Raw genomic sequence first — 22,357 nt, forward strand, 5'->3', positions numbered from 1 at the left:
AAATCTGTCGTTCTGCCCTTGAACAGGCAGTTAACCCACTGTTCCCAGGCCGTCATTGAAAATAAGAATTTGTTCTTAACTGACTTGCCTGGTTAAATAAAGGTAAAAAAAAAATAAAAAATAAAAAAAAAAAAAAAATAAAAAAAAAAACAAGGTTCATGAAATCAATAACTTGCTAGTAACATAACATTCAATAACTGACTATTTCTGAAACTCACTTAGATAATACCTTTGACAATACAGCGGTATCAATACATGGTGTCAACATCTTCAGAGGAGACAGGAATGCCAATGGTGGATGTATTGCCGTGTGTGTTCAGTCATATTTCTGTAAATCTTAGAGAGGATTGTGTGTCAAATGCTGTTGAAGTAATATGGCTTCAGGTTCACCTGCCTCACCTAAAGCCCATTCTGGTGGGAAGCTGCTATAGACCAAGTGCTAACAGTCAGTATCTGGATATTATGTGTGAAATGCATGATTGATGTGTGTGATATCAAGAGGTACTGTATATTTTCTTGGTGACCTAAATATTTACAGGCTTTCATCAAGCTGCCCACTCAAGAAAAAGCTTCAAACTGTCGCCTGAACCAGGTTGCAGGCACTGGTTATCAGTCAACCTACCAGGGTATTTACAAACAGCACAGAAATGAAATCATCCACATGTATTGATCACATCTTTACTAATGCTGCTACTCTATAGCAGTATAAACATCCATCGGATGTAGTGATCTACGATATAGTAGCCATATCTAGGAAAACCAATGTTCCAAAGGCTGGGTCTATGAGGTCATTTGAAATAACTTTTGTAGTGATTCCAATGTTGAAAATGTAAAGAATATTTTCTGGTCTGGGGTGTGAGGAGCAACCAGACGCTGCACTTGACAGATTTATGAAATTGCTATTTCAGGTTACTAATAATCATGCACCCATTTAAGAAAATGAATGTAAAAACGGTTAAATCCCTGTGGATTGATGAGGAATTGAACAATTGTATGGTTGAGGCAAAAGGAATGTTAAATAAGTCTGGCTGCACAGCTATTTGGCAAACGTGACTAAACTGAACAAAAAGAAGAAACTGTACTGTAAAACCAAGAAATTATATAAAGAATGCTAGTATAAAGCATTGGAGCTCTTGAAATGAAATTTTAGGATTTTTATTTTTACTAGATACAATGCTATTTCACAGTAAACAAATTAACAGATTTTCAGCACGCTTATAAGGAAGGACGTTCAACATGTATGGACGGGACTTACACAAATGTCTGATTGGCTTCGAGAAATTGATAAAAAGATTGTGGGAGCTGTTTTGTTAGACTTTAGTGCAGCGTTTGACAATGTCGATCATAATCTGCTGCTGGAAAAATGTATGTGTTATGGCTTTACATCCCCTGCTATATTGTGGATTGAGAGTTCCCTGTCTAACAGAACACAGTGTGTTCTTTTAATGGAAGCCCCTCCAACATCGCTGGATGCTACGTATCATTGCGCACTTAGGTTTATTACAGGTGCTAGCTACAGAACTCACCACTGTGTTTTATATCAAAATGTGGATTGGACTTCGCTGTCTGTTTGTCTATAAAGCACTTCCGAATAAGCTACCTTCTTATTTATCATCAATATTATAATTATAATTCCTAAAACCAGGTCTCAAGCATGAATTACACTTGAGGCCCATGCGATTTCCACAGAGTTGGGTATGACTCCTTGCCTATGGAATAGCCTGCAGACTGTTGCCCATTTTAAATATTTATTGGAGGATTTTTGTATTGCTTGTAACTGTTTCGGGTAATGCAAGTTAGGGGAATAACCTATATATATTTTACCGTCATTTAACTAGGCAAGTCAGTTAAGAACAAATTATTATTTTCAATGATGGCCGAGGAACAGTGGGTGTTCAGTGGCAGAATGACAGACCTTGTCAGCACGGGGATTTGAATTTGCTAGTCCAACGCTCTAACCACTAGGCTACCCTGCCTGTTTGTCTGTAATCTGTTGGTGTATTTTGTTTGTGTTATCAGTGATCGTTTTGTTTGTCTTGTGTAGTTTCTTAATCATTGTACCTAAACTGTATGTGTAAACATGTATACGCAGGGCCCAGCTGTAAAAGAGACCTTGGCCTCAGTCTGTGTTCCTTGTTGAAATAAAGGTATAATAATACTATCACATATCTACAACACAAAATCCATGTGTACATAGTTCGTATGTAATCGTGTGTGTCTCTTCACAGTCCCCTTCTGTTCCATGAGGTGCATTTATTATTATTCATTTATTTTGATCTAATTTTACTGCTGGCATGAGATACTTGATGAGGAATGGAGTTCCATGTAGTCATGGCTCTATGTAGTACTGTGCACCACCAATAGTCTGTTCTGGAATTTGGGACTGTGAAGAGACTTCTGATGGCATGTCTTGCGGGGTATGCATGGGTGTCCGAGTTGTGTGCTAGTAGTTTATATGCAGAGACCTAATTAATTTGAGAACCATCTAAGCTCATAAATGCAAGATGGTAGAGAGCACGCACCTAATGTGTTGTGAAATCTGTTGTGAAATGTATTTTAATGTTGTAAAAATAATGTGTCATAAACACTATACAAAAGAAGGCTATAGAACGTCAGTTTTTCTCAATCAACCATCCACACTTCAGTCCAGTAGGTGGCGGTAATGCATCACAAGCCATGCCAACCGATACGATTCTCCCCAGAAGAAAAAAAGGTTCGGAGCATGCGCAGAATGCTTTTCATTTCGTGGCCTAGCCAGAGCGTTCATAGAGATAGTATACCTCAGTGAGCCAGAGAGGTTTCAAACTTTAATTTGGATAGTATTACGCACCTCATAACATAACTAGCTACAAACGTGAACGACCCTTCAAAAAAAGGGGGGAAAAAAGGATACAGCTAATTCAATAACATGGTAAGCAAACAGCATATTTAGCCCGTTTTGTGCCAACACAGCAACAGTTTCCGTTAGTCTTTGCAAGATTATGGTTCGCTTGCGTTAGCTAGCTTCAGCAAGAGATTATGGCTACGTACAGTTAACGTTATTTCATGTAGCTACAGTAATGCTTTGCGTCTTCCTCCGCTTTAAAGAGCGACTGCACCTAAAAGCTACTTCTTGTTTTGAAAGTGGCCTATGAGCCATCGATATGAGTCAAACATTCATTCTAGTGTCAAAATTGACTAAGTGTAAGTAGTATAATGTTGGTAATAAAGTCAGTCGTTCAAAACGGAGATTTGCGAGATGATAGGAAGCAATGGTATGTCACGGAATGAAGGGTATGCAACAGTTGTCTTTGGGTTGGCCAATAGAGGCTGTAACACTGAGCTAGATGCTACATCCAGTAACGTTATAGCATTCAGCTCAAGAGTTAAATGCTGCATAGTTTCTGGCTCAGATGCCATGTTCAAGACAACTGGGAACTCGGAAAAAATACGAGGCCAAATCATAACCTCTGATCTTCAGGTCGGAAAGTAGGAGTTCTAGAAAGAGGCCCAGGTTGGATGACCGTTCAAATCGATTTTTCCTATTCGGGGCTAGTTTTTTTTTTACCCCCAAGTTACCAGTTCTGAACGCTCGGGTGTCGGGAGTTTTCTGAGATCGCAGTTGTTTTGAACGCAGCATGAGTTACAATATCTTGCATAAAATTCGACTCAGAGTTACATTCAGCATCCATAGGTTGACCACATTTTAAAATAGAGAATGCAAGACAAAATGATGATTTTGCAGGACAGTTAAATGTCCATATAATTGGCGCCAGATTTCACTGCGAATATTCTAAAACCCGCATAAAAACAATATGCGCGTTTACCTACCAGAGATGTTTCCATAAAATGTGCTTTTTGCGCATAAAGGGCTGTCCGTGATTTTTTTAAATGTAACATTTATTTAACTAGGCAAGTCAGTTAAGAACAAATTCGTATTGTTAATGACGCCTACCAAAAGGCGAAGGACCTCCTGCGGGGATGGGGTCTGGGAATAAAAATATGTTAAAAAAAATTTTAAAAAAAATTGGACAAAACACACATCGCGACGAGAGACAACCCTACATAAAGAGACCTAAGATGACAGCATGGCAGCAACACATGACAACACAGCATGGTAGCAACACAACATGACAACATGGCAGCAGCACAAAACAGGGTACAAACATTGTTGGGCACAGACAACAGCACAAAGGGCAAGAAGGTAGGGACAACAATACATCAAGCAAAGCGGCCACAACTTTCAGTAAGAGTGTCCATGATTGAGTCTTTGAATGAAGAGATTGAAATACAACTGTCCTGATTGAGTGTTTGTTGCAGCTCGTTCCAGTAGTTATCTGCAGCGAACTTAAAAGAGGAGCAACCCAGGCATGTGTGTGCTTTGGGGACCTTTTAACAGAATGTAACTGGCAGAGGTAGTAATCACACCTGTGGGAAGAGGGGCATTCTTCTTACCAAACCACAAAAAAACATTTGTTTTGGAGGTGTTCATGATGACGTAGTGTACATAAAAATAACTTTTGTGGTTACAATAGAAAATACATGTTAATGGGGTTTCATTACATGTTCAACTCCACTAATATAGCAAATGTGCACACTCTGGTCTTGGCACGTGTGCTGTAGCCAACAGCTCGCAGATGCAGTGTGGGTAGGCTACCTACATGATATTATTATAGGGCTGGGCGGCAGTATACTGTATTTTACTATATACCGTGCTGATTTTGGCATGTAAATCTTGGTGGGAGGGGGAAAAAAGTGGGATGCATGCCAGCAAAGCCACAACACTAAACAATACATTCATTGTACTATAACGGTGACAAACGGTGCCCACAAACAGCCTCCTGCTGTCCCAACAGCAGTCCCAACATCTTACCATGGCTACACCTAGCTATCAGCGGAGCCTCCTTTACTGCCTTTTTTTAACATAGCTGATATGGATGACATGCTTAAACAAATGTGGTTTCTAATGAAATTTGAGATGTACAAACTATGGCATAAGGGGATGACAAGTAAGACATTAATGAGTGAGCTAGGATGGACGCAGTCAATATAACTATTTGTTTAGCACTTTTGAAATGTACAGCGACAGAATTCAGAACATGGGCCGTTCTTAGTGTTCTCACTGTACACCAAGTCAGAACCCTAGGATAAATAAAGGAGGCATATAAGCAGACAATGAAAGCTCTAACAATATTTGATGATTACATTTCTCTGAAACAGGTTATAGGCTACATGTGCACCAGCAAGTCAGAACAGTAGGTGAAATTAAGAGGGGTAAATATACCAAATTATTAGGGTGAGGCACATGGGCTACTAACATCTTACTACACAACATACACTTAGTATTACTTTCTTAGCTACAGTACACATATCTCCCTGGCATATTACATCATTTATGCAGCGGCATACACAACATTTTTGGACCCACCTTGTTGTGCTGTGCTCACTTGAACAGGAAGGTGGCGCGGCGGTCCTTCGTGGGCAAATTTTGCCATCAAAGTCTGGCATTCTCTGGATTTATGGTGCTTTCAAAATAACTGGGAACTCAGAAAAAAACAAGGTTATTAACTCAATAAAGTCACACTCAAGAAAGCAAAAAAGACACCATGTTTGTGTGTCTTTATTAACTCAATTTTATAAATATAACATTTAGTTAATAAAGCCACACACAAACATGATCTCTTTTTTGCTTTCTTGAGTAAGGCAGCTCCAAAATGCGGGTGTTTCAGCCTAGCTCAGTGCAGTCTGTGGTGGGGCAAACCAGTAGTAAATATGGAGCGTTGCACCGTGATTGACTCAGTGTTCTGTCACTCATAGGGACACCTCGTCACCGCCAAGTCTATGGGTAAAGCTAGAAAATTCTAGCCCCTTGGTTGTTGACATAGAGTTACATTAGAAGTGCCCATCCAAGAAGGCTCGAGGTCATTGGCCACAGATAAAATGACGCCAAATCACGTTATATGTACAGTAGTTTTGATTGGACTGACATCATGCTTTCAAAATCTTAGCTAGCAGTCATTATCATGAATCAAGTCAACAATCTACTAGAAAATACTTTTTAATCCTTGTCATATGGTGAGATAATGGCGAGAAATTATAGACTAAACGTATCGGTGCTCATCGGCCATTGGACATAAACATTACACAACAAGTTGGAAATCGCAAATTCAACAATGAGTAGTTTGGAAGGAATCCGTGAGTGGCTAATGTTAACTGCAAGCATTGCAAAGCAATCACTAGCCTGCTATTCAGTGTGTGTGTGTATATATATATATATATATATATATATATATATATATATATATATATACACACACACACACACTTTTTTTTTTACATTGTTTACATACTGATATGTGACACGTATCATTACCAAAATAACATGCAAAATAGGCCAGCCCCACCTGCCCCGAATGACGCGTTGCCACTGACAAGATACAAGATACCCTGTATTGATGCATGGGCCGGTTTGGGTTTTTACTTTACCTTCTGTAACGGTATTTCAATGTTTGGTTTGTTAAATGTGACATTGAACTCGGATGGCGGATGTAATGTCCGTTTTTATAGTTTACTCCGTTCGCTACTTGAGTCGTCTTTCCGCTTCCCAACCCAGGCCCTGCCCTGTCACTCAAGGAAGGAGCAGTTACTCGACCACGGAGTCACAAGCACTTTCTTGCCGTTCACTCTGCATGGTCAGACTCTGCATCTCTGATCAGTCTTCTCCTTGTATGAGCTGAAAGTTTAGAGGGACGGCCAGGTCTTGGTAGATTTGCAGTGGTCTGATACTCCTTCCATTTCAATATTATCGCTTGCACAGTGCTCCTTGGGATGTTTAAAGCTTAGGAAATCTTTTTGTATCCAAATCCGGCTTTAAACTTCTTCACAACAGTATCTCGGACCTGCCTGGTGTGTTCCTTGTTCTTCATGACGCTCTCTGCGCTTTTAACGGACCTCTGAGACTGTCACAGTGCAGGTGCATTTATACGGAGACTTGATTACACACAGGTGGATTGTATTTATCATCATTAGTTATTTAGGTCAACATTGGATCATTCAGAGATCCTCACTGAACTTCTGGAGAGAGTTTGCTGCACTGAAAGTAAAGGGGCTGAATAATTTTGCACGCCCAATTTTTCAGTTTTTGATTTGTTAAAAAAGTTTGAAATATCCAATAAATGTCGTTCCACTTCATGATTGTGTCCCACTTGTTGTTGATTCCTCACAAAAAAATACAGTTTTATATCTTTATGTTTGAAGCCTGAAATGTGGCAAAAGGTCGCAAAGTTCAAGGGGGCCGAATACTTTCGCAAGGCACTGTATACAGTGCATATTCAGACCCCTTGACTTTTTCCACATTTTGTTACGTTACAGCCTTATTCTAAAATTGATTAAATACAGTGAGGCAAAAAAGTATTTAGTCAGCCACCAATTGTGCAAGTTCTCCCACTTAAAAATATGAGAGAGGCCTGTAATTTTCATCCTAGGTACACTTCAACTATGACAGACAAAATGAGAGAAAAACATCCAGAAAATCACATTGTAGGATTTTTTATGAATTTATTTGCAAATTATGGTGGAAAATAAGTATTTGGTCACCTACAAACAAGCAAGATTTCTGGCTCTCACAGACCTGTAACTTCTTCTTTAAGAGGCTCCTCTGTCCTTCACTCGTTACCTGTATTAATGGCACCTGTTTGAACTTGTTATCAATATAAAAGACACCTGTCCACAACCTCAAACAGTCACACTCCAAACTCCACTATGGTCAAGACCAAAGAGCTGTCAAAGGACACCAGAAACAAAATTGTAGACCTGCACCAGACTGGGAAGACTGAATCTGCAATAGGTAAGCAGCTTGGTTTGAAGAAATCAACTGTGGGAGCAATTATTAGGAAATGGAAGACATACAAGACCACTGATAATCTCCCTCGATCTGGGGCTCCACGCAAGATCTCACCCCGTGGGGTCAAAATGATCACAAGAACGGTGAGCAAAAATCCCAGAACCACACGGGGGGACCTAGTGAATGACCTGCAGAGAGCTGGGACCAAAGTAACAAAGCCTACCATCAGTAACACACTACGCCGCCAGGGACTTAAATCCTGCAGTGCCATACGTGTCCCCCTGCTTAAGCCAGTACATGTCCAGGCCCGTCTGAAGTTTGCTAGAGAGCATTTGGATGATCCAGAAGAAGATTGGGAGAATGTCAGATGAAACCAAAATATAACTTTTTGGTAAAAACTCAACTCGTCGTGTTTGGAGGACAAAGAATACTGAGTTGCATTCAAAGAACACCATACCTACTGTAAAGCATGGGGGTGGAAACATCATGCTTTGGGGCTGTTTTTCTGCAAAGGGACCAGGACGACTGATCCGTGTAAAGGAAAGAATGAATGGGGCCATGTATCGTGAGATTTTGAGTGAAAACCTCCTTCCATCAGCAAGGGCATTGAAGATGAAACGTGGCTGGGTCTTTCAGCATGACAATGATCCCAAACACACCGCCCGGGCAACGAAGGAGTGGCTTCGTAAGAAGCATTTCAAGGTCCTGGAGTGGCCTAGCCAGTGTCCAGATCTCAACCCCATAGAAAATCTTTGGATGGAGTTGAAAGTCCGTGTTGCCCAGCAACAGCCCCAAAACATCACTGCTCTAGAGGAGGTCTGCATGGGGGAATGGGCCAAAATACCAGCAACAGTGTGTGAAAACCTTGTGAAGACTTACAGAAAATGTTTGACCACGGTCATTGCCAACAAAGGGTATATAACAAAGTATTGAGATAAACTTTTGTTATTGACCAAATACTTATTTTCCACCATAATTAGCAAATAAATTCATAAAAAATCCTACAATGTGATTTTCTGGATTTTTTCCCCTCATTTTGTCTGTCATAGTTGAAGTGTACCTATGATGAAAATTACAGGCCTCTCTAATCTTTTTAAGTGGGAGAACTTGCACAATTGGTGGCTGACTAAATACTTTTTTGCCCCACTGTAAATAATAATCTTCCTCATTCTACACATACTACCCCATAATTATAAAGCAAAAACAGGTTTTTAGAAATGTTTGCAAATGTATAAAAAATGAAAAACATACCTTATTTACATACAGTTGAAGTCGGAAGTTTGCATACGCAAATACATTTAAACTCAGCTTTCACAATTCCTGACATTTAATCCTAGTAAATATTCCCTGTCTTAGGTCAGTTAGGATCACTACTTTATTTGAAGAATGTGAAATGTCAGTATAATAGCAGAGAGAATGATTTATTTCAGCTTTTATTTCTTTCATCACATTCCCAGTGTGTCAGAAGTTTACATAGTCAGTCAATTAGTATTTGGTAGCATTGCCTTTAAATTGTTTAACTTGGGTCAAAGTTTCAGGTAGCCTTCCATAAGCTTCCCACAATAAGTTCTCCTGACAGAGCTGGTGTAACTGAGGGAGGTTTGTCTTGACTTTTGCCTTATGGCAAGGTGCTCCATCATCTTGGAAAAGGCATTGTTCATCACCAAACTGTTCCTGGATGGTTGGGAGAAGTTTCTCTCAGAGGATGTGTTGGTACAGTTCTTTATTCATGGCTGTGTTCTTAGGCAAACTTGTGAGTGAGCCCACTCCCTTGGCTGAGAAGCAACCCCACGCGTGCATGGTCTCAGGATGCTTTACTGTTGGCATGACACAGGACTGATGGTAGCGCACACCTTGTCTTCTCCGATCAACCTTTTTTCCGGATGCCCCAAACAATCGGAAAGGGGATTCATCAGAGAAAATTACTTTACCCCAGTCCTCAGCAGTCCAATCCCTGTACCAAAGTGGCTTCTTTGCTGCCCTTCTTGACACCAGGCCATCCTCCAAAAGCCTTCGCTTCACTGTGCGTGCCATTCCTGAGCAAGCTCTGTATTGGTGGTGCCCCGATCCCACAGCTGATTTAGGAGACAATCCTGGAGCTTGCTGGACTTTCTTGGGTGACCTGAAGCCTTCTTCACAACAATTGAACCGCTCTCCTGTAAGTTTTTGATGATCCGATAAATGGTTGATTTAGGTGCAATCTTACTGGCAGTAATATCCTTGCCTGTGAAGCCCATTTTGTGCAAAACAATAATGACGGCACATGTTTCCTTGCAGGTAACCATGGTGGACAGAGGAAGAACAATAATTTCAAGCACCACCCTCCTTTTGAAGCTTCCAGTCTGTTATTCGAACTCATTCAGCATGACAGTGTTATCTCCAGCCTTGTCTTCGTCAACACTCACACCTATGTTAACGAGAGAATCACTGACATGGTGTCAGCTGGTCCTTTTGTGGCAGGGCTGAAATCCAGGGGAAATGGTTTTGGGGGATTCAGTTCATTTGCATGGCAAAGAGGGACTTTGCAATGAATTGCAAGTCATCTGATCACTCTTCATAACTTTCTGGAGTGCAAATTGCCATCATGCAAACTGAGGCAGCAGACTTTGTGAAAATGTATATTTGTGTCATTCTCAACTTTTGGCCACGACTGTGTACCGTAGCTAATACAAAGCACCGGGATACATTTTTCAACTAACCTTTACTTGACAATACTTTCTTTGTTCCCGATTCGGAAGTAGCTTGTCTCTTTATAAATGTCTGTTAACAGTTTCAATTAGGTACTGAAAATTAATTAAAATATTAAATCCACGTTTTGTACAGTGAGAAATGCCTCTTGCATGTGTTTGGGTCACATGGCTGCATTGCTTAGAACTGATAGTTCCTGCAAATATGTTGGAAAGTGCGAGATGCCCTCCAGCTAAAATGGTGAGGGAACTCCTCACGAATAGGAACTTTTTATTGGAGTTCCACCTGCAACTAGAAACGGGCGTTTCCGAATTGATAACGAAGAAAGTAATACCAAGTAAAAATTGGTCTAGAATTTGCTGTTACCCTTAACACTAGCAGCATGTCAACAAGCTGTAACAGCTTATGTTGGACTACTTCATATGATTTATTAGCTAGCTAACGTTAGGTTGCTAGTAGTTAAGCACCAATATCCAATATTTTCCTTGCCAAAAAAAACGATACCGATATTTACAATTTTAGCGGCCTTTTAAGCATTCTAGTATAGTTAACGCACATGGATGCAATGGTCTAAGGCACTGCTTCTCAGCGCAAGAGGCGTCACTACAGTCCCTGGTTCAAATCCAGGCTGTAACACATCCGACCGTGATTGGTAGTCCCATAGTGCGGCGCACAATTGACCCAGCATTGTCCGGGGCCGTCTTTGTAAACAAGAATTTGTTCTTAACTGACTTGCTTAGTTAAATAAAGGTTACACACACACACACACACACCACACTGACCAAAAAGTTATTTTGTTGGCATTTACGTATGTCCCCATTACCAGTAAAACATAATCAAAACCTATTTCTTTTGTTTTTCATTTGTTCAGTTATTTCATTCTCAACCAGGATTTCTATGGAATGTCGTTTGTCTTTGCGTGTCATAAAAAAATGATACAATTCAAATAACACTATTTGACATGTCAAATAATGCGACATCTGTTTTTAGTTAGCTAACTATATAGCTGGGTGTCATCTAAAATAACCATCATTTATAAGACAGTTCTTATTTAATTAATGGTGGTCGGACCCATCTGTGAAGCTAACCACAATAAGGATTAGCCACAATAATGGACTTTGCGGTTAGCCTTCAAAATAAAAGTATGGCATAATTCAATTTGTATTCATTTGCATTACTGTCAATTACATACTTTTATTTTGAAGGCAAACCGCAAATTCCACTATTGTGCCTAATCCTTATTGTGGCTTGCTTCACAACCCCAGTGCGGTCAGCCTCACTAGCCAGATGAAGCCAGCTGGCTGCTTATAACGTTAGCGTTGGGCAACAGGGTTAAGTAGCTGGCTAGCTATTTATTCTCATGAACCGAAGTTCAATTTCAATAGGCGAACAACAAGTGGCAACCTAGCTAATACTTACTCACAAGGATTCTTAATCATTGCTAAGAATAATGAAAATGACTGCAGGTTCTACTGGTCATTGTTTCAGGCTGGTTGTATTGGTGCTAGCTAGGTACCAAGCTAAAGCTAGTTACCCCAGAAGTTGCCAACGCGGTATTGTAAACACATCGTTCGTGGCCAGTGTTTGCTTGTTTGCAGATTTTTTTGTACAGGTTTGACTGTGCTACTGTATCTTTTTTTCACACGCAAAGACATAAACGGCATTCCATAGTATGTATGTTGTGGAGCTAATAGCAGTGACGCTATTACTGTGTAACTCCAGTAGGGCAACATCTGAAAAATAGCGCACTTGATAGTGTGTACCGTTGCTCGACCAGTCGGCGAAAGCCAACATCACCAACAGCAGAGAATGGTTGATTGTCAAGGGCAATGAATCCCATTATCTTGGCTTTAATGGATTTCGCCTTTGGTTTGTCTCGCTTTGAGTTGTCTCATTACGTCACGTACCCACGTTATATAGGTATGCACGTCAGCTTTGACATCGGTTTTGCACATCGGGATGTTAAACTAGACATTGGCCGATTCCGATGTTTGCATTTTTAGCTAATATCGGCCGATTCCGATATGTTCACCGATATATCGTGCATCCCTAGTTGCTAGCTAGACTCCTCTTCGTGTGTCTCATTTCCCAAGGTGAAAGACTTGGGTTGTTCTTGATTTGCGGTGGCATTTACGTTCCTCGCCTTTGCAACCATGAAAAACACTTAAAATTACTAACAGTTACACATCATACATGTTTTTGTTTATATTGAACTGTCCCACTTGCTACTACACCTTTTCATAAATCTAGTGTGTGTTGTATACAGATATTGAACTTGACCCACCTACATAATATCTGTTGTCATTATTCTAGGATTGTGAGGACAGTGCCAGCATGTCTCTTCCCCACCACCCTGATCCCGAACCTACAGAGTCACTGGCTCCTGATTGTAACAGTGGAACTCTTGCACTGCTGCTGGAAGACTGCATTAATCTGCTGGGGCCAAATGCAGAGTCTATGAAACTGGAGGAGGTAGCGTAGTAAGCCTACATTACCAAGTGATGTAGTTTGTCCGTGTTTATTAGTCCATTCGACACCACCTACACTCTGTTTATGTTGTTTATTTTAGGATTGTGAGGACATTTCCAGCCTGTCTTTTCCCCACCAACCTGAGCCCAATATGCCCCTCAAGTGGGTAACAGTACTGCTGGAAGACTGCGGGAAATCACTGAGTCCTGGCTGTAACAGTGGAGCTCAGTGGACACTACTGCCTCTCAAGAGAGTTCGAGTACAGCTGGAGGACTGCAGAAAGAAGCTTGGGCCAAATGCATCTATACAAGTTGAGGTTGTTGATAGCAGAGGATCATCTCATCCAGGTATTTGATCAAATTTGCAAACCCTTATTATGCATTTGGTTATATTTTACTTGTGTTGATGAACTTGATGCTGACTCTCTTCTCTGTGTAGCCCAAGACCCTCTCCCTCACAAAGGTGTAAAGCCCAACCAACATGTAGAGCTTGGAGAGAATTCATCTGCATCAACCGAACATGGAGAGATCTCTGCTCCAGGAGAGCTTGGCAGGAACTCATCTGCAACAGATCTTAAACTAAAGGATGCCAACAAAACAAAAAGACCTCACCACTGCTCTCAGTGTGGTAAGAGTTTCAAAACATCAAATGATCTAAAAGTACATCAGAGAATTCACACTGGAGAGAAGCCTTACCACTGCCCTTATTGTGGGAAGGATTTTGCTCAGCCTGGTTATTTTAATGTGCACCTGCGACAGCACACTGGAGAAAAGCCTTACCAATGCTCTGAATGTGATCAATGTTTTTCACGTCCTGACAGTTTCAAATTACACCAAAAAGTTCACATGAAAATTCATACTGAAAAGAAGCCTTACTACTGCTCTGACTGTGGGAAGAATTTCTCTCAGGCGAGTTACTTTAAGATACACCAACGAATTCACACTGGAGAAAAACCCTACCACTGCTCTGGCTGCGAGAAGTGCTTTACTACATCAGCTGAATTGAAATTGCATGAGCGGGTACATTCAGGAGTTAAACCTCACCACTGTGCTGACTGTGGGAAGAGTTTTTCTGTACTTTCTCGATTACGAAGACATCAACTTACACATACCGGAGAAAAACCTTTCTCCTGTCAACAGTGTGGAAAAGGTTTCCCTGAGAAATTTAGTTTACAAACACACCAGCAAATACATATCGGAGAGAAGGCTTTTAACTGCTCTGACTGTGGGAAGAGTTTTACCTTAAAACGTTACTTAACAATTCATCAAAGATCACACACTGGACAGAAACCGTACAAATGCTCTGTCTGTGGGAAGGAATTCGCACGAGGCAGCAACTTCATAGCACACCAGCGAGTACATACTGGAGAGAAGCCATACTCCTGCTCCTTTTGTGAGAAACGATGCTATACATCAACTGATCTAAAAATTCATCAGAGAATGCACACAGGAGAGAAACCATTCCCTTGCCCTGATTGTGAAAAACGCTTCAGTGCAAAAGTTCAACTAACAGCTCATCAGAGAGTGCACACAGGCGAGTTGCCTTACTCATGCTGTGAATGTGGTAGGGGCTACCCACACCTGCAAAGTTTGAAGTACCACCGGGAAAAACAACACAAATTGAAAATCTCACCACTGACGAAGACAACTAAGAAGAACACAATGAAATAACGTGCTACATTTCTCATTGTCAATCCGAGCAAGACATTGTTGAGTCAGTTGATACTGGAAAGGGGCTTTGTATCACAGTTAGTAGTGTGAACTGAGATGTTCAGCATTAGGATCCCCTTCATACACCAGAGAACACGCACTGGAGAAAACCCTCAAGGTGTCGTTATGCGTTGATTTATTCTTTGCTATTTAGGTGGCAGTGTACGACACAGGGCCAGTTTCCCAGAAACTAGTCCCGGATTAAGCTATTTCAACAGATATTCTCCCGTTGCGCAAGAGGTGTGTGAAGATACTAAGGAATAATTTGTGCACTGATTACAGACCAGTCATGTGTAGCAGCAGGTTGCCCGCTAAATCATATTTCAATCGGTAATGTATTGATCTTTGCTATGTACAGCCCTGCCTCATATAAGCAGTTACTAACAAGCTTTTCCTCAATCTGCGCATAGAATAAGATGTTTTTTTCCTGTGTTTTAAGCATTCAATGAAAAGAACACCTTCCCTACAATCAAAGATGGGGAAGGTTTGATAATGCTGTGGGGTTGCTTTGCTGCCTCTGGTATTGGGGGCCTTGAGGGTGCGCAAGGCATCATGAAATCCGCAGGTTATCAGGTGTTTTTGGAGTCCAATGTTAAACCCAGTGTCCAAAACTGTGGTCTCCATTGAAGGTTGAGGGTGTTCCAGCAGTACAACGACCCCAACAAAAACACACAAAGCACCCAGGAATGGTTCAAGAAGAGAGACTGTTCTGGAGTGGCCAGCGAAGATTCCTGATCTGAATCACAACCAAAACCTATGGTGAGAGTTGAAACAGAGGTTGCTGCAGGTTACCCCTCAAACATTGAAGAATTAGAGCACTTTGCTACTAAAAAGTGGGCCAAACATCCAGTTGAAAGGCGCAGCAAGCTCATTGATGGTTATAATAAGTGTTTGTCTGCAGTTAACTTTGCCAAAGGATGTGCAACCAAGTAGCTCCAGGGTGTCGATGCCATTTGTCTTTTATTTTGTCAATTAAAATTGTACATTTAACAAAATTGGTTCTGCAATGTTGAAAATCCAGTAAGTGGCCAAACGTTAGGGAGTTATTTGAGTGCAGTGCAGTCAGAAAAGGGATTTTCATGTGTTTTATATATATTTATATATATTTCCACACTGAGGTTGGAATAATACTGAAATTGTGAAAATGATAATGTGAATAGCGTAAGAGCTGTTTGAAAAGACCGCCTGAAATTTCAACCTGAAATTTCAACCTGTTTTAATGGGATGGAGTTCTAGCCTCTGGTGACATCACCAGGCAGTAAATGAGTTAATATACCAATAAGAAATAGTTCCAAACATCTCTGCCAATAACAGCTTGTTTTCAGTTTTACACTCCCCAGACCGTTCTAGCAAAATTCTTGCTTGAGAAATGGGTCTTTGCTACGAAGCTATTTTTGTTTGTTTTCATTTAAAATGCTCACAAATAATCACAGTAAGGTACTTAAGTGTTATCTAGAAATTTAATATTGAGATAAAAACAGCTGCAAGGATGCCAATATATTTGTCTGAAACTGCTGTACAATATTCAAATCCTGCTTTGTGCCCTTTTGACTCCTGAAAATGTTAGTTATTTTGCTGCTTACTGTGCTCCCCTCCCCCCCCCAGTGAAAACAATTTAAGAGATTAACCAATTGCAATCTAATCAAAGTATTTGTATACAAATTGATAAAACACGTTCACTTTTTAATAAAAAAAAGTCATTTGTATTTTACTCAGTCACTACAGTGCCTGCTTTACACCACTCCAGCCGACACTTGGCATTGCACATGGTGGTCTTGGGATTGTGTGCAGCTGCTTGGCCATGGAAACCCATTTCATGAAGCTCCCGACAAACAGTCATTGTGCTGATTGATGTTACCTCCAGAGGCAGTTTGGAACTCAGTAGTGAGTGTTGCAACCAAAGATAGACGATTTTACATGCTAGGCACTTCAGCGGTCCTGTTTTGTGAGCTGTGTGGTCTACCACTTAGTGTCTGGAGAAATTGTTGCTCCTAGACGTTTCCACTTCAGAAATACATTTGCAGTGTTTACCGTGAATGCAGTCTCCGCTAAAGAGGTAACATTGCCTTTAAATTTCAATCACGCTGTAAAACTGAACTTCTGTGATGTGGATTGAATAGAACCCTACATTTAGCTCAATATGCAAACTATTGTTATTGAATAAAGGCATCATTGGCCTTGCTCATCAATGCATCATACTATACTGAACAAAAATAGAAATGAAAGATTTTACTGTGTTACAGTTCAGATGAGGAAATCAGTCAATTTAAATAAATTAGGCCCTAATCTATGGATTTCACATGACTGGGATTTATTTAAAAAATGTATTTAACCTTTATTTAACTGGGCAAGTCAGTTAAGAATGATGGCCAAACCTGGACGATACTTGTCCAATTGTGCGCCGTCCTATGGGACTTGAGGCACTCTGTTCACAATGTTAACATCAGCAAACCGCTCACCCACACAACGCTATACATGTGGTCTGCGGATGTGAGGCCGGTTGGACATACTACCAAAGTCTCTAAAAACGACTTTGGAGGCGGCTTCGGCTCGAGAAATTAACATTCAATTATCTGTCAACAGCCCTGGTGGACATTCCTGCAGTCAGCATGCCAATTGCATGCTCCCTCAACTTGAGATGTCTGTGGCATTGTGTTGTGTGACAGAACTGCACATTTTAGTGTGGCCTTTTGCTGTCCCCAGCACAAGGTGCACGCACCTGTGTAAAGATCATGCTGTTTAATCAGATTCTTGATATGCCACACCTTTTTATTTATTTAGTTATTTAACCTTTATTTAACCAGGTAGGCAAGTTCAGAACAAGTTCTCATTTACAATTGCGACCTGGCCAAGATGAAGCAAAGCAGTTCGACACATACAACAACACAGTTACACATGGAGTAAAACAAACATACAGTCAATAATACAGTATAAACAAGTCTATATACGATGTGAGCAAATGAGGTGAGATAAGGGAGGTAAAGACAAAAAAAGGCCATGGTGGCAAAGTAGATACAATATAGCAAGTAAAACACTGGAATGGTAGATTTGCAGTGGAAGAATGTGCAAAGTAGAGATAAAAAATAATGTCACCTGTCAGGTGTATCATCAGGAGAAACGCACACTAACAGGGATGTAAACACATTTTAGGAGATTAGCTTTTTGTGCCTATGTGAAACATTTCTGGGATATTTTATTTCAGCTCATTAAACATGGGACCAACACTTTACATGTTGCATTTATATTTTTTGTTCAGTGTAGATAAACAGAAAAGGCGCAAAAGTCATAAAGAAACAGGACCATGGCCGCCAGCCATGCCCATTGTTTATATTTAAGTGCTGGACCATTTTACTGGGGACGGCTGGTACAAAAAAAAATTATCGGGCCTATTTTACATTTGTCTAATTAGTAGGCCTACCTTTCATAGTATTTCCCCTAATCTTGTGCGACGTACATACCTCCTCTTTGTTGCTTCATTCTGTCCTCGCTCTCAACAGTTAAATTCAGCACGTTTCGTTTTGCTCATCTTCATCATAGTTTGCCAGTGATGTGTTCGCCAAGGAACTTCAAGCTTTCCACCTTCTCCACTACGGTCCCGTCAATGTAGATAAGAGGGTGCACCCTCTGCTGTTTCCTAAAGTCCACGATCATCTCCTTCGTTTTTCTGACGTTGAGTGAGAGGTTGTTTTCAGAGACCACTATGATGACATGTCAAATGTGTTTGATGGGTCGGGGGAAAAGAGCAGGAATAGGCTTTTATAGGCTACAGTCCAAGCTATGGCTTCCAATGGTGCGACTGCTGTCGGCATCCAAAGATTATCCAACTTGAATAAACGCTTGGAGGTAAGGATGACAGCAGTGTAGTCTACGACGATACGGATGTCACTTATTATTGGTATCTACATAGTACATTGATGTGAATCACACGGCTGCACTCTCATTTAGCTATTTGCACCTTACGGATTGTGGTTGTTGTGGATGGCTGTTCACAAATCTAAATGTTTATTTGAACCCAAAAATGGTTGAAAATCAAGAAGTTTAAGCTGCCTACCAATCATTGTTTTTAAAACCAGTGGACAGCCAGTGAAAAATATGCTCTTGCAACAGCTGCATAGTGAGGATCCCAGCCTATGGAATAAAAGTGGGGCTTTATTGCTCAATCTAATTCATGCTGATAAAAAAAGAATCCAGAGGCCTAATGGACACATGCTCATACTCACACTTTTGATTGCCCTTTTAAGTCAATCTGTAGTTGCTACATCCATTTTTGGATTTCTAAATTATGCATATTAATGTAAAGATATAATTTAATTTAGAAGAAGCCTACATAACCAACCCATAAAGCAAAATTTTACATCCATATGACCAGCTATGTAAACTTTAACATTGATTTATCCTACAATAGATGTCGTTCAATTGGTAACATTGTCCGGTGGTGATTGTAATAATTGTTCAGCAGTCTTATGGCTTGAGTGTAGAAGCTGTTGAGGAGCCTTTTGGTCTTGGACTTGGTGCTCCGGTACCACTTGCCATGCGGTAGCAGAGAAAACAGTCTATGGCTTGGGTGACTGGAATCTCTGACAATTTTATGGGCTTTCCTCTGACACCGCCTATTGTATAGGTCCTGGATGGCAGGAAGCTTGGCCCCAGTGTACTGGGCCGTTCGCACTACCCACTGTGGCGCCTTATGGTCAGATGCCGAGCAATTGCCATACCAGGCGGTGATGCAACTGGTCAGGATGCTCTCGATGGTGCAGCTGTAGAACCTTTTGAGGATCTGGAGACCCATGCCAAATCTTTTCAGTCTCCTGAGGGGGAAAAGGTTTTGTCTTGCCCTTTTCACAACTGTCTTGGTATGTTTGGACCATGATAGATCGTTGGTGATGTGTCACCAAGGAACTTGAAACTCTCTACCCGCTCTACTTCAGCTCCCGTCGATGTTAATGGGGGCCTGGTCAGCCCGCCTTTTATTGTAGTCCACAATCAGCTCCTTTGTCTTGCTCAAATTGAGGGAGAGGTTGTTGTTCTGGTACCACAATGCCAGTTCTCTGACCTCCCTATAGACCATCTCATCGTTGTCGGTGATACCACTGCTTGGGCCCTACAAATGTGTAATTGTAAAGTGTGATCTGAATGCAATGTCAATCTTGAATATAGCTAATGAAATGAACTTGCTTAAAATTACAGCATCAATGCCATAGTGAAATGAATGCAGCAGAATTTCAGATCTAAAGCATGGGGCAGCATTTAACCACAACTTTTATTAAGCTAAAACAAAAGGTCTAAAAAAACATAAATTAAATATACAACTTCAAAGTTGAAAAACAAAAACAGATCAATTGACAAGACAAACCATTGTGCCATTACACTAGCTTGGAGAACATTTACTCAACAACAAAAAATAATTCAGTTGCAAATCAGACTGTAGAGTATTACAGGAGTGAACAAAAGGCATACCTGTAGGACTATCAAAGATGAACGTGACCAGAGGAAAGAACATAAGGTGCCCCAACTATAGACGGTTATGGTTTAAAAAATTACATGTTAATATGCAAGTCATCTTTTTTTTTTACAAATAAAATTCAAAGTTATAAACATTTAAATCTTCTGAATTATATATATATACACACACGCACACAGTCAAAAGTTTTAGAACACCTACTCAGTCAAGGGTTTTTCTTTATTTGTACTATTTTCTACATTGTAGAATAATAGTGAAGACATCAAAACTATGAAATCACACATATGGAATCATGTAGTAACCAAAAAAAAGTGTAAACGTACTTTAAGTGTAAAAGTATTTTATACTTGAGATTCTTCAAAATAACCACCCTTTAACCTTGATGACTGCTTTGCACACTCTTGGCATTCTCTCAACCAGCTTCACCCGGGTTGCTTTTCCTTCACTCTGTGGTCCAACTCATCCCAAACCATCTCAATTTGGTTGAGGCCGGGGGATTGTAGAGGCCTGGTCATCTGATGCAGCACTCCATCACTCACCTTCTTGTTAAAATAGCCCTTACACAGCCTGGAGGTGTGTTGGGTCATTGTCCTGTTGAAAAACAAATGATAGCCCCTCGAAGCCCAAACCAGATGGGATGGCGTATCGCTGCAGAATGCTATGGTAGCCATGCTGGTTAAGTGTGCCTTGAATTCTAAATAAATCACAGTGTCAGCAGCAAAGCACCCCCACACCAAAACACCTCCTCCTCCATGCTTTACACAGCGTTGTACGAGATCTTCAGTTTCTTGGCAATTTCTCACATGGAATTGCCTTCATTTCTCAGAACAAGAATAGACTGACAAGTTTCAGAAGAAAGGTATTTTTTTTCTGGCCATTTTGAGCCTGTAATCAAACCCACAAATGCTGATGCTCCAGATACCCAATTAGTCTAAAGAAGACCAGTTTCATTGCTTCTGTAATCAGAACAACAGTTTTCAGCTGTGCTAACATAATTGCAAAATAGTTTTCTAATGATCAATTAGCCTGTTAAAGTGATATACTTGGATTAGCTAACACAACGTGCCATTGGAACACAAGAGTGATGGTTGAAGATAATTGGCCTCTGTACGCTTACATAGATATTCCATTAAAAATCATCAGTTTCCAGCTACAATAGCCATTTGTAACATTAACAATGTCTACACTATATTTCTGATCAATTTGATGTTATTTTTATGGACAAAAATGTTGCTTTTCTTTCAAAAATAAGGACATTTCTAAGTGACCCCAAACTTTTGAACGGTTGTGTGTGTTTTATATATAGTAGGTGTTCTAAAACTTTTGACCGGGAGTGAGTGTGTATGTATGTATGTATGTACAGTGCCTTGCAAGAGTATTCATCCCCTTTGGCATTTTTCCTATTTTGTTGCATTGCAACCTGTAATTTAAATTGATTTTTATTTGGATTTCATGTAATGGACATACAGAAAATAAGCCAAATTGGTAAAGTGAAATTTAAAAAATTACTTGTTTCAAAAAATTCTAAAAAATAAAACACAGAAGTGTTAAAATTGAGCTTTTGGCCATCAAGGAAATGCTATGTCTGGCGCAAACCCAACACCTCTCATCACCCCAAGAACAACATCCCCACAGTGAAGCATGGTGGTGGCAGCATCATTCTGTGGGGATGTTTTTCATCGGCAGGGACTGGGAAACTGGTTAGAATTGAAGGAATGATGATAGCACTAAATACAGGGAAACCTGTTTCAGTCTTCCAGAGATTTGAGACTGGGATGGAGGTTCACCTTCCAGCAGGACAATGACCCTAAGCATACTGCTGAAGCAACACTCGAGTGGTTTAAGGGGAAACATTTAAATGTCTTGGAATGGCCTAGTCAAAGCCCAGACCTCCATCCAATTGAGAATCTGTGGTATGACTTAGATTGCTGTACACAGCAGAACCCATCCAACTTGAAGGAGTTGGAGCAGTTTTGCCTTGAAGAATGGGCAAACATCCCAGCGGCTAGATGTGCCAAGGTTATAGAGACATACCCCAAGAGACTTGCAGCTGTAATTCCTGCAAAAGGTGTCCCTCCAAAGTATCGACTTTGGGTGGGTGAATAGTTATGCACGCTCAAGTCCTGTTTTGTTGTCTTATTTCTTGTTTGTTTCACAAAAATATATATTTTGCATCTTCAAAGTGGTAGGCATGTTGTGTAAATCAAA

The 22,357-nt window shown here is 40.5% G+C and overlaps 1 protein-coding gene across 2 annotated transcripts; it reads left to right on the forward strand.

Annotated features, from left to right (window-relative positions):
- The first annotated feature begins 157 nt into the window (after positions 1-157).
- Positions 158-16,399, forward strand: LOC110505362 (zinc finger protein OZF). Of its 2 annotated transcripts, XM_021584539.2 has the most exons (5): positions 159-2,911; positions 12,824-12,982; positions 13,080-13,326; positions 13,418-13,606; positions 15,318-16,399. In XM_021584539.2, exons 1-5 carry the CDS (start codon positions 2,909-2,911, stop codon positions 15,320-15,322), a joined length of 603 nt encoding a protein of 200 aa, XP_021440214.1. In that variant the 5' UTR covers positions 159-2,908; the 3' UTR covers positions 15,323-16,399. The 2 variants fall into 2 exon arrangements, with proteins under 2 accessions (XP_021440213.1, XP_021440214.1); XM_021584538.2 differs by having other exon boundaries at positions 158-2,911; positions 13,418-16,399.
- Positions 16,400-22,357: the final 5,958 nt, after the last annotated feature.

Source organism: Oncorhynchus mykiss, chromosome 25 (assembly GCF_013265735.2).
Source record: "Oncorhynchus mykiss isolate Arlee chromosome 25, USDA_OmykA_1.1, whole genome shotgun sequence".
NCBI lineage: Eukaryota > Metazoa > Chordata > Actinopteri > Salmoniformes > Salmonidae > Oncorhynchus > Oncorhynchus mykiss.

Excerpts from the sequence above, each read along its gene's own strand:
- LOC110505362 (XM_021584538.2), top strand. Across the intron at positions 12,983-13,079 it reads AGTCTATGAAACTGGAGGAG|GATTGTGAGGACATTTCCAG; the intron begins GTAGCGTAGTAA and ends TGTTTATTTTAG. Across the intron at positions 13,327-13,417 it reads CAGAGGATCATCTCATCCAG|CCCAAGACCCTCTCCCTCAC; the intron begins GTATTTGATCAA and ends TTCTCTGTGTAG.